The 13832-nt window shown below is 36.7% G+C and overlaps 1 protein-coding gene across 22 annotated transcripts in view; it reads right to left on the reverse strand.

The window, feature by feature from the left end:
- Window positions 1-13832, reverse strand: part of RIMS2 (regulating synaptic membrane exocytosis 2) — a 621959-nt gene that overhangs the window by 417960 nt on the left and 190167 nt on the right. For all 22 annotated transcript variants that reach the window (XM_047783459.1, XM_047783448.1, XM_047783463.1 and 19 more), the window contains one exon: window positions 11-321. In XM_047783459.1, the coding sequence (XP_047639415.1) occupies window positions 11-321 (311 nt within the window). The remainder of the gene's footprint in view (window positions 1-10; window positions 322-13832) is intronic.

A 13832-nucleotide genomic window follows, 5' to 3' on the forward strand; every position in this document is an offset into this window, starting at 1 on the left:
AAATGTTTACCTGTCTGAAGCTATGTCACTGGCAATTTGGTGCTTCGCTCCTGACCCATTTTTAATAGAATCCTGTCTTGTGAGCCCATGAGATCGACTTTTCTCCACTGCAGGTACAGATAAGTCACCTGGGGGTCCTTGGAACTGGGCCTGCTCATGAAGTTTTGCTTTCTTCTCCTGAGGTGCCTCCTCATTCCGCAGTCCTCGGACAACCTTTTGATCAGGTTGCTGTGGTGTATTAGATCCACTATTATAAAACCATTCTCCTGATTTAGTGAGGATTTCTTGTTGTTTTCGGCACAAATTACATACCCACATAACCTGCACACGAATATACAGGGAAAAGATATTAGTGTTTCCAAAAGTTGAACGTAAATAAAAAGAGAGACAACAATTCAAGCTAACAAAAAAAGTATATGGTTATCCTGTCTGAAGTTAAAAAGTAATCCAGATTAACCGCTCCCATTAAATAAATCATATTTCCTTTCTTTTAATTTTGTCAAAATAATTAGAACAAAAGAGACAATGTTTACTGGTAGTAGAAATGCCAAATTAGAATGTAAAATTACTAGTTGTTTATTTGCATTGTTTTTTTATTTAAATTAGAGGCATAGTATAACATCCAGAAATGGATTTTGAGCTTAGACAGTCTAGAGTTTAAAGCCCAATTCTAAGACTAGAAACTGCAACCTTCAACATGGTACCTATAAAACTTAGTTTCCTTAATGATAACATAAGAGATCAGGGATGATTATACTCATTTTCCTATATTGTTTTCAGCACTGAAATAATTTATATAAAAAGTCTAGCACAATGCCTGGTATATGACGGACCTACAATAGACTACTTTCTATTCTTCCACCAATTATATTAAGTCCTCCTGAGGGGGCTTTTATTTCTCTTGAGTAGGTCCTAATGGCTAAAATAAAGCTAGCAACATTGCTGATCCACAATAGAAACCTTTAATTGTTCATAATTTTAGGAGGTTACTTTACATAAACTATACCATGTTAACCATTTTTAAGGGTACAGTTCAGCAGCACTAAGTTTATTCACATGGTTGTAAAACAGATCTCCAAAACTTGCTCATTTTGCAAAATTAAAAATCTATATCCATTAAAACAGCAAGTCCTATTTTCTTCCTCCATGAATCCTCAGGTAACACCATTCTATGTTGATTTTTTTTTTGTCTTTTTGCTATTTCTAGGGCCGCTCCCGCGGCATATGAAGATTCCCAGGCTAGGGGTCCAATCAGAGCCACAGCAACGCGTGATCCGAGCCGCATCTGCAACCTACACCACAGCTCACGGCAATGCGGGATCGTCAACCCACTGAGCAAGGGCAGGGACCGAACCTGCAACCTCATGGTTCCCAGTCGGATTCGTCAACCACTGTGCCACGACAGGAACTCCGATGTTGATTTTTTTAAAGGATATGTTCTTCAGACTCCAGGAATCTAACACTATTAAAAATAATACCTGTGTGACTAGAAAAACTTCACCCTCTTCTGAAAATTGTTTTTCAATTAATCGGAATAAAACCAAAATCATACATTCATGAAATAAAAGGTGAGTTTGTATTTCAAGTGTTTTTTGATATTTGACTATATGTCAAACATGTAATTTTAGCTCTCCAGATCACTAAACATTTCCTCATAGTTTACATAAATTATAGTACAAATAATCACAGTAAAAGAAAAATTCAACATGGTATTTTCAACTGATACTAGGATATTTCTGTAAAACACCGTTTAAAATTTTTGCTTAATTGTTCATCATTCCAGCTCATATTGTTTTTATAGTGCGTATCACACAATACTGTACCTGATCACTTTTTTTTATCATTTTCTTCTCTCTTCAAATTGTATAGACATTTCTCTTTTCCCCAACCAAATTCACAGCTTACTGGGGGCAAGGTCTATATCCTCTATTTGTATAATGAAACCTTACAAATTATAGAACAGTAAACCCTAAATGCTTGCTAACTTGAATTTATTTGAAAGTCTTTATGGGAGATGTATTATAATAAAATGTTTTATAATATTACACTAAGACTTATGTTTTATCCATTTCCCAAAGAATTAGTCATCAATAACATCAATTTTTGGTGATAGCTTGCTTTTATAAATAAATAAGAAAGTACTTTTGACATGAAAATACCAAAATATCACCAATTTTTTTAAAAAAAAACAGGTCATAGTTCAAATTTCTTTTGATTTGAATACAAAAGATATATAAATACATCTAACTCATCCATAGTCTCAAATCAACTTCCAATCAAAATCTTCAGCTTTTCAATGCCATCTTGTGACAAATGTAAGTACTGCAGATCTCTTTTAAAAGTGAAAGGCACACTAAATATAAAGCCACAAAATATTGTTAAAGTTTGAATTTCAACTTTTCTGCTTTATTTTAAATAAATTACTATTCATGTTACAGTAATAATACATCTATATGACTCTATGATATGAATTTAACTAAGTCACACTCAGCATATTGAAGAATAACATCCTTTTGCACCTCGTTAACTGACAGTGAAATGAGAGTCAAAGTTTATAAAACAGACTTTACCTAATCATGATCACCTGCAGAAACATCCTAATGCTGCTTCATTATTTGTCAAGGGAGGCCATGATCAGCCCTACCAATTTACCTCAGTGTAAACTAGTTAATTTTATGATTTGTATGGATTTATAAATTTAAATTTATTCATTGTACAAATAGCATTATTTCCATGTAGCATCATTTCCCATCGTGGCTCAAAGGAAACGAATCCAACTAGCATCCATGAAGACGCAGGTTCAATCCCTGGCCTTGCTCAGTGGGTTAAGGATGTAGCACTGCCGTGAGCTGCGGTATAGATCACACACTGTGATGTAGGCCAGCAGCCACAGCTCCAATTCAACCCCTAGCCTGGGAACCTCCATATGCCACAGGTGCAGCCCTAAAAAGACAAAAAAAGACAAAAAAAAATTAGAAAAAGACTTGGAAGCACTGTGGGCTTAGTTTTTCTCATCTGTTAACACCCAGTGGATATTTATATAAGATAAATGAGTGAAAGGTATGAAAGAGTTTGGTTCCTATTGAAGACTCTCTACATATTAATACTTCCCATACACTCTGGGCTATCCCCACTGGTTGTTCTTATTCTGACTAGTTTTTATGTTCCCCCCTAAACTGTTGGCTTCTAATAATCCTCATATCCTAACACCCATTAACCTTCTCTTTTTTCTTATCTCCTCCTACTCTTAGATAATAGTTTATTAGGAGTTCCCATTTTGGCTCAGGGAGTTAAGAACTTGACTAGTATCCATAGGATGTGGGCGTGATCTCTGGCCTTGCTCAGTGAGTTAAGAATCTGGCGTTGCAGCAATCTGCAGCGTAGGTCACAGATGCAGCTTGGATCTGGCATTGCTGTGGCTGTGGTGTAGGCTAGCAGCTGCACCTCCGAATGGACCCTAGCCCTGGAACTTCCACATGCCATAGGGGCAGCTGTAAAAAGAAAAAAAGAAAAAAAAAGTAGTTTATTAAATCTCAGGAAGCCTAAATCCACTCACTTAAGCAGTACAGGGACTAACGCTTTCATCTGAAGCCCTTTACACACATCTTAACTTACAAATTGATGATACTGAACCATGCCTTACAAACACATACACATGTACATGCTATGAGATGACTTTTCACTTACTGGCTATGAAATAAGGTTATTAGCGGTAAATTCTGTGTGTGTGGAGAAAAACTAATTTGGGAATAAAACAACAGGACTTTCATTAATGGAATGCTTTAACCAATTACATTAACCAGCAAATGTGCTTTATGACAAATGCTGTTAAAAAAATATCTTGGAAATATATATGCTTACAAATCACCATGGTTAGAGCCTATTAGGTTCTTGTTTTTGTTTTTGTTTTTTTGTCTTTTCTGGGGCTGCACCAGCGGCATATGGAGGTTCCCAGGCTAGGGGTCTAATTGGAGCTGTAGCCGCTGGCCTACACCAGGGCCACAGCCATGGCAATGTAGGATCTGAGCCGAGTGTGCAACCTACACCACCGCTCACAGCAAGGCCGGATTCTTAACCCACTGAGCAAGGCCAGGGATCTAACCCTCAACCTCACGGTTCCTAGTCAGATACATTAACCACTGAGCCATGACGGGAACTCCAGAGCCTATTAGTTTTAGCTTGTCATCATAAATATCAAAAAATATCTAGGCCCAAAGAATACAAAGACACAGAGGGTTTAAAATTATAAATTATTATTCCTTTCAGTTCTAAATACGCCAAAATTTTCAAAGTAATAGCAATTTAGAGACGGAATACTAATGACCCAAATTTGTCACTTATTACCATATGTTCCATTCCACAAACATCTTTGGCAGAATTAAAAAGGGGAAGAAATTAAGGAAGGTAGAAGTATCTCTTTAAAACCATAAAAATTGTAAATATAGTACCTAAACTGAAAAGTCAAAAAACAAAATTGTGTTAAGTGCATGTAATAGCTTAAAGGAATTTAAAGCTCTGAAAACTCTGATTTTCATCTAAATAGGGGTAGTAAATAATACAACAGTTCAGAGATTGGAAGGATTACTGGTTAGAGTTTGGTGCTGATAAGACCACAGACAAAGTTCATAAGACCAACTAACTTTGCACAGAAAAAAAGAATTTACTAGACTCTACCTCTAATAGACCAGACTCTACTGCTCATCTATAATGCTTATAAATGTGTGCATTTGTCAGAAAAGAATGTAATTGAACAGTTTAATCCTCACACATGACCAGAAAACTGTGGAAGATGCTAGCTAGCTATTAAACTTATTTCCTTTGTGTCTTAGAAAACTACATTTCCCCATCTCTCTTGTAGTTAGAGATGGCCATGGCCATATGACTGTGTTCTGTCCAACGGACTATAAGTGGAATGATGTGTGCCATTTCCATGACCATTCAAACTCTCATATGCTACTGTCATGCTATTCATTCAAGATTCTGGGGGATAAATGAATCATCAAAAAAACTTAAAAATGGAGCCTGGGAATCTGAATGAGTACTTGGAAGGCTGCCCTCTGTTAATCAGCCACACCGGTGTGAACTTGACACAGATGAGAAATAAACCTCTATTATAATGTTACAGAAACTTTTTGAACTTAACTTTACAGTTGATAGCATTTCCTTACTAATTCAAAATCCTTTTAAAGTACATTTTCTATTGAATGTGTCACCAGCACAATTTTTTTTGTATGTGGAGAACATCGCATTACTAAAACTGGCACATAAATGCACCTCAGTGTTGTTCTGAAGCCAGCTTTCAATGAGTCCTAAGAACCAATTGTGTGCATTTCTCCCCAACTCCACATTCAATGAAGTAATGTGGGTTACTAGAAAGCAGCCACAGTAAATGTTTTTAGACTATTAAAATTGGAAAATGCCACAATCAGGGCTTTTTCTTACAGAGAACCTGTTGTTATTAGCATTGATCAGCACATCACTGAATATAATGTAAATCATACAGTCTACTAAAAGATTAATACTACATTTAGTATTAGTAAATAAACTTGGACAAAGCTGTACTTTACCATAAAAATTAATTCAGACCATAAAATTGCATTTTATTTATAGATGGGCAAATAACTATTAACATTAATTCATTAATTATGTATTCATTCATACAATATTCACTAAATGCCTAGTATGTGCCAGATACTATGATAAGAGCTGGTGAATAAAGCTCAGCAGACATAGATTTTGCTATGCAGTTTAAAGTGTAGTGGGGGAGACAATAAGCAAATAATTGCACAAATATTATCTAGATTACAATTATGATCAATGCTACAAAAGTCTCTCCCCTGGCCTAGACTGTGTTTAGGGAGAAAAAAAAAAAGAGAGAGAGAAGTGTAGAGGTCTGCAAGGGGCCTAGAAATGTGGAAAGGCTCAAATACACCTTTACCCTAAAGTGTTCCCATCATTGACCTATGGTGTTTCTGTATCTCAAAAGGCAGAATTTAGTGGCAATTTGGGCTATAAACCTCCAAGCCCCTCTCCCCAGCACGACTGTGATGCATTGAGAAAGTTGAAGTACCTGCCCCTACCTTTCTTAGAGGGCTGAAGTTTTTCATATGCGTTCCTTAAGCAATTAAAAGATCACTGTAATCTCAATAAAATAGGCTTCTAGATTATAAAACAAATATCAGTAAATTTCCTTCATCTGATAACCCCTAGACAAGCAGCAAGACCATCCCAGATTCCCCATGAACCATAAGCATGGCATCTCTACCTACAGTCTACCTTTGTAGGCTGAAGCAGGGAAGTTTAATGGTGTCTTCCATGAGTCTCTCAGGAGATGGCAGCAGTGCAGAAGAAACTTTTACCTAGGATACTTCCAAGTCTTAGCTGGCTATTGTTAGGGCTGTGAAAAACTACACACACAAAAAAATGTAACTTGTTTATTACTTTTCTTTTCTTTTCCTTTTTCTTTTTTTTTTTTTTTTTGGCTTTTTAGGGCGGCATATGAAGTTCTCCGGCTAGAGGTCGAATCGGAGCTACAGTTGCCAGCCACAGCCACAGCAATACCGGATGCAAGCCGCGTCTGGGACCTACACCGCAGTTCACACAACACCAGATTGAGGACAGGGATTGAAACTGCATCGTCATGGATACTGGTTGGGCTCATTACTGCTAATCCACAACGGGAATTTCCTATTTCTTTATTTTTTATCCAATTTTCTTCAACAGCATACTAGTCAGATTTCTTTTAAAATCACCTACTAAATTTTAATCTGCTAAATAGCTCCTTTAGATAAATTCTCTATTTCTTATATTTCTATCCTTTTCCCTGCTGTTTTCCAAGAAAGTGTCTAGGTATCCTGTGGGACTTCGGCTGCCGAAATCTAAAGCTGATCTATTCCATCCATAGTCTTGTTTCTCTAGCAAGATTGTGCTCCACTACTGAGTTGATCTCACTTTAGCTCCCAAGGCACTGCTGACTCCTCTTAGTCTCTGAACAATCCTCTATTCAGCAATGGCCCAAACATATCTGTTCTGCAGTCTCCTCTGCAAAGTGACATCATTCCTCATCACGGGGTCTCATGACAGGGACATGCAGCTATTTTTGTGCCCGCCATGCCACACTGGAACTAAGGATAATTCTGAAAAGCTAATGCTGGCCCTTTCTTTGCCTAACCATGATTCACTGCCAAGTACGCTCTTAAGTATCTATGCCACAGGTGGGTGAAAGATGATCTCTTTCAAGAACCTCAAATATTAAGAAAGGTAAAAGCTGCCTTTTGACTAATATGCATTCTCATCCTGCATAGAAAGGCTTCATCAAAGCCTAGAAAGAGGAGACTAGAACATATCTCTGCTTACCATTTGGCCTCACCTCTGTCTTCTTTCTCATTCCTCACAATGTACAAGAATAGAAGGGGCAGGCTCTTCCCTAAATTCCCTTTTCTGTACACCTGTCACTGTCTCCAAGTACCCTTAGGCTTGAACCAATGAGCTTCAGGCTTCCCACATCATCATTCCTTAGCTTCCCTTAACTCATCCACTGCCTTCATAGCAAAAAGGAAAAAAGAAGCCAGCTTATTGACAAAATAATCTAAACCAAAAGCACTTCAAATATAATATACCTATTACACCATGATCTGAATACTGTCAGCTATGTCCAGAGATTAACATTCACCTAAGGAGAAAGTTTGGACCATATCCATACCTATAGAAAGAACTGGGAGCTTCAAGTTTCTGGTATAATGGATAATTGCTCTGGGTAGGAGTTGTGCAGTGGGAGGCTGGAGAGCACAGGAAATGAATCTAGTAACCAAAGTAGGTTTTGCAAGGATAAGATAATACTCTATACTATCCAAAGCTGATGTTACTTAAAGAAACAATTTTTAAAGTGCCAAGTTTTAAACATAGCAAAATTAACTGAAGTCAGTAATTTAAAGAGACAGTACAACAGATCAAAGGTAAAAGGACTCCAGGTAAATAACAGAAAGTAGAGAACAAAGTCAGTTTGGAGAGTCAAAAGGAACACTCTATGTACCTGCAGGGCAGGGGGATATGGGACCCACTATTACCCATGGCTGAACCTCAGTGTGCTATTCACAGCATGTTAGTATTAGGCTAGTTCCTTTGTAAAGACAGCGGTATCATAAGTATTGAAGGGTTAATTCATGTTGTGAATATACTCCAAAAAGAGAGTTTTCAAGTGAAACTAAAACTGGTTTTAACAAATTAAATGTGATTAGGTCATTGAGTATTAATCCCATGACCTTACAACAAATTAAATTAGAAAACTGAGACAATCAGATAATTGAATAGCAATTTCAATGACTTTGTAATACCCATAATTATGTGAGATGCAGGTCAATCTCTCATATTTTGGCAATTTGAGATGTCAAATATTAAAAGACAGGAAATGAAGTGAAAAAGAAAGAAAAATAAGTTGAAAACATCATTTATTGTATTGCCACAGTCAATATTATTAAAAATTTTAGATATCTGCACTATTTATCACAAAACACACAATTGCCAGAAATGCAATTTAACTTATACTTAAAGCCTCAGAGAAATTATAAAGAATTAAAAATTATAGTGACCTCTACCACTCTGACTAAACTTAAATCTTTACCCCTCTTTCTAATTTCCTTAAACTCTAATTTCTATATTTTAGTTTGTTTCATGTCATGATATAGACCCTAACTTTTAACATCTTCCTGCTAAGATAGACATTGCTTGTAGAAAAAGATTTTTTTCTGCACCCAGAAGTTTAGTTTATAAATAAATATAGAGAAAATAGAAATAAATAAGTTAAGTTAAATTAAAACAACAACAACAACAACAACAAAATGAAGGGATACAAGCAGAGCTGAAGCCTCAGGGCCACTGTACTCCAAGCCAAAAAACAGGCATCAACGGCCGAGAGCATAGCTCTTTTGAGATAACAGAACTAAGTGTGCTTCAGGTAAAATGAAAACCTGGGATCAGGTTCATGTCTTGATATGCAGGGCCTACTTCATTAGTAAAAGGAGCTAGAAAATGCTATAGAAAGGTGCCCTAAACTACAGATTACACAGAGCTATGGGCTTAGGCTGGTGGATAGTCTTATAACAAAGCCAACCATGACTTTGGATTGTATATATGAATTTGCAATATCATCAATTTAAAATATCACCAATATATTAAATTTGTAATATCACTAAATATCAAGATGGAGACAAGATTCTAGCTTACTCCTGAAGACCTAGTTCTGGACTAGAGAGTTCAGACACTACATGATGCAACCACAAAATTGTTAATAAGAAAAGGATAAGCTCAGGGGAAAGGAGGCACGGAGGGAAAGAGGAGGAAAGAGCGAAGACGAAAAAACTACAGGGTCTAGATGGTTTTACATCCAACAATGACCAAACACTGAAAAAACAGATAATCCCAAACTTTTTCAAACTATTATAAAAAGAGGAAAAAAAGGTAAGTTCCCCAATGCAATTTATAAGACTAGGAAGATTTTAATGGCAAAACGAGAAAGGGGCGTTGGATTCATTTCCTAAGGCTGCTGTAACAAACTACCGCAAACTAGTGGTCTAAAACAACAGAAATTTATTCTCTCACAGTTCTGAAGACCAGAAGTCTAAATTTAAATTCAGCATCAATGGGCCAAAATCTAGGTATTAACAGGGCCACGTTCCTTTAGGAGGCTCTAAGGAAAATTAGTTCTTTGCCCCTTCTGGCAATCAGCTTCTGATGGCTACCAGCGTTCTTCGTGGGCACATCAATCCAGTCTTCAAAAACAGCATCTTTGGATCACCCCCTGCTCTACATCCTCACATCACCTTCCCTGTGCACGTAAAATCTCCCTCTGCCTCCCACTTAAAAGGATACAAATGATCACATTTAGGGTCCATGCAGATAATCTCCCCATCACAAGATTTTTACTGAATCACATCTGCAAAAATATTTGCTTGTTTGTTTTGCATCTTAAGTTTATTCACAGGTTCAGAGAATAGAACACGGACACTTTTTGAGGGGCCACTTTCAGCCTACCACAGACAACATAAAAGTAGAACCATAGGCCAATAGTGTAAACAGAAAGGATTGATCTTAAAATCTTAATAAATCAAAAACATATGAGAAAGAAATGTACAAAAAGAACCTAACATAACAAAAGAATTACAATTAAATTCAAGAGTAACCTTTTTTCTCTTTTTAGGGCGGCACCTGCAGCATATGGAAATTCCCAGGCTAGGGGTCAAAACAGAGAGGCAGCTTCCGGTCTACACCACAGCCACAGCAATGCCAGATCATAGCTGCCAAGCCACATCTTAGACCTACGCCGAAGCTTGTGGCAATGCCAGATTCTTAACCCACTGAGTGAGGCCAGGGATCGAACCTGAAGCCTCACTGGCACTGTGTCGGGTTCTCATCCCACTGAACCACAATAGGAACTCCAAGAATAATTTACCATTTGATCCAGTAATCCCACTCCTGGGCATCTACCCAGAGAAAACCACGATTCAAAAAGACACATGTACTCCAATGTTCATTGCAGCACTATTTACAATAGCCAAGACATGGAAACAACCTAAATGTCCATTGACAGAGGAGTGGATCAAGAAGATGTGGTACATAAACATAATGGAATATTACCCAGCCATTAAAAAGAACGAAATACCAGCATTTTTTGCAACATGGATGGACCTAGAAGCTATCATGCTAAGTGAAGTCAGCCATACAATGAGACATCAACAACAAATGCTTTCACTGACATGTGGAATCTGAAAAACGGACAGACTGAACTTCTTTGCAGAACAGATGCTGACTCACAGACATTGAAAAACTTATGGTGTCTGGAGGAGACAGTTTGGGGGTGGGGGGATGTGCTTGGGCTGTGGGATGGAAATCCTGTGAAATCGGATTGTTATGATCATTATACAACTACAGATGTGATAAATTCGAGTAATAAAAAAATGTTTTTAATTATACAGTACATTGAAATAAAAGTACTACAAAGATAAAAAAAAAGAACATAGACCAATGTAATCTACTGCATTAATAGATTAAAACAGAAAAGGTGATCATTTCAACAGATACCAAAAAAAAACCATTCAGTATTCATAAAATGTAAGGTTTGTTCATGTGAAAATCAAATCTAGCAAACAAGAAATAGAAAAGCAATACTTAAGCCTGACAAAGAGTACCTACGAAAACTCTATATCCTATTTTATACTTAAGGATAAAAAGTAAAAGCATTTCCCTTAAAGTCAGAATGAGCTAAGTTATCACTGCTTCTATTAAATGCTGTCCTGGAGGAACTAGCTTATTCATAAATCTCACATATATATAAGACAAGAAAAAGGATGAAATAAAACTGTCCTTATCTGAATATTATATGATTGTGAATAACATTTGATTATGATAGAAAAACCCAAGAAAACAGACAACATGTTAAAAGTACTGAGAGAACTCCATGAGTTTCCTAGATCAAAGAGGTAGAAGAGTTCCTGTGGTTCAGTAAGTTAAAGATCTGTCATTGTTATTGCTGTGGCTCAGGTTTCCCTGGCCTGAGAACTTTCGCATGTCATGGTGTGACCCAAAAGTGAATCAATAAATAAAACAGCCTAGGAGAATTTGAAATGCTGGAGCAATCATTAAAAAAAGAAAAGAAAAGAAAAGAAAAGGTAGACAAAGATAAACAGTATTTCTGGACACCACTAATAACCAATCACAAACATTAAAGAAAAATTTTAAAGGTACCTATTTTAAAGATAATTAATATACAAGAGTCTAAAAGAAGGCTTAATATAAGTGAAAAGATATATATTCTGAGGGATAATAAGACCGAATACACAAGGATGTCGGTCTCCCAAATTAAATCTATAAAGTTCAATGCAATTTTAATCAAACTCCTACCAGCTTTTTCATGGAATTTACCAAGCTATTATTCTAAAATGAATATAGAAGAGCCAAAGATAAGAAAAACCTAGATAATTCTGAAGATAAAGAACAAGTTAAAGTGGACTTTCTCTACTTATTTTAAAGTGATAGAAATTAAGACCGTGGTATTAGTAGAGAGACGGTAAATAGGATATGGAGCACAATAGAGGCTCTAGAAGCAGATTCCCACACATGTCAGTCCTGACATTACAAATTAGTGGAGAAAGGAAGCACTATTGAATTAATACAGCCAAGACAACTGGTTTTCCACAGTCGGAGAAAAATAGATTCACATCTCACATCCATATACAAAAATCCATTCCAAATGGACTAAACACTGACTCACGTTCTAAAGAATAAATATCAAAAAGATTTGTCAGTGGAGTTCCCGTTGTGGCTCAGTGATTAGCGAATCGGACCAGGAACCATGAGGTTGCGGGTTCGATCCCTGGCCGTGCTCAGTGGGTTAAGGATCCGGCATTGCCGTGAGCTGTGGTGTAGGATGCAGATGAGGCTTGGATCCTGCATTACTGTGGCTCTGGTGTAGGCCAGCGGCTACAGCTCCAATTGGACCCCTAGCCTGGGAACCTCCATATGCCGTGGGAGCGGTCCTAGAAAAGGCAAGAAGACCAAAAAAAAAAAAAAAAAGATTTGTCAAGAAACAAAATATTTCCTAAATACAAAAAGGACAAACTATAAAAAAGAGAAAATTTACTGTATTGAAATGTTTAAACATTTTTGAATAGAAAAATAATATGATAAACAAGTTAAAAAGAAAAACCACAATCTGGGATAGGTTTTATTTCAATATATACAAGTTAATAAAGGATATGCATTCAGAATACATGAAGAACTTCCATAGCTCGACAAGAAAAAGACAAACATCACAGCAGTATAACAGGTCAAAAAAATGAATATACAATTCCACAGAGAAATCTAAATGAACAATAAACAAATAAAAAGGAGCTTAATCTCACCAGTCAAAAAAAATAAATTTAAAACAATGAGTTACTATTCCACTCCCATCAGTTTGGCAACATTTAAAAGTCTGACAATACCAAGCATTAAGAGGAAGTAGAGCAACCAGTATGCAAAAGCATGCCTCCCAGGATTGAAAATTACTTCAAATAGTTTGGAGAGATCATTCTACAGTATCTAGTGAAAATGAAAATGGATACTTATACACACCATGACCTAAAATGTTACTTCTCCCCTTCAGAAATTCTCAAGCAAGCACAAGAAGACATGAACAGGGAGCACTGTTTTTACCAGGAAAAAAATTTAGATAACCTCAATCAACATGACAATGAATAAACTGGAGCGTATTCATGCAGAAGAATTATATTCAGCAGTCAAAATGATGAATTATATTTAGATGAATCTAAATTTGGAGTTAAAACAAGTTTCAGAAAAATCTTTACAGCATGGTCCATAATATAAATTTAAAAACCGGGAGTTCCCATCATGGCGCAGTGGTTAACGAATCCGACTAGGGACCATGAGGTTGCGGGTTCGATCCCTGCCCTTGCTCAGTGGGTTAACGATCCGGCGTTGCCGTGAGCTGTGGTGTAGGTTGCAGACGCGGCTCGGATCCTGCGTTGCTGTGGCTCTGGCGTAGGCTGGCGGCCACAGCTCCGATTAGACCCCGAGCCTGGGAACCTCCATATGCCGCAGGAGCGGCCCAAGAAATAGCAAAAAGACAAAAAAAAAAAAAAACTTGCACAATAACACTGTATATTTATTAGCAGTGTATAAAGTTAAACTATACAAATCAGAACAAGTATGGAATAATAAGCATTCAAGATAATTGCTCTATCTCTAAAAATATACAAAACAAATATGATAAATGTTAAGATTTGTATAATTGTTTGGTATTCTCTAAAATTTTCAACATGTTTGAAATATCTCAAAAT

The sequence above is a fragment of the Phacochoerus africanus genome, chromosome 6 (assembly GCF_016906955.1).
Source record: "Phacochoerus africanus isolate WHEZ1 chromosome 6, ROS_Pafr_v1, whole genome shotgun sequence".
NCBI lineage: Eukaryota > Metazoa > Chordata > Mammalia > Artiodactyla > Suidae > Phacochoerus > Phacochoerus africanus.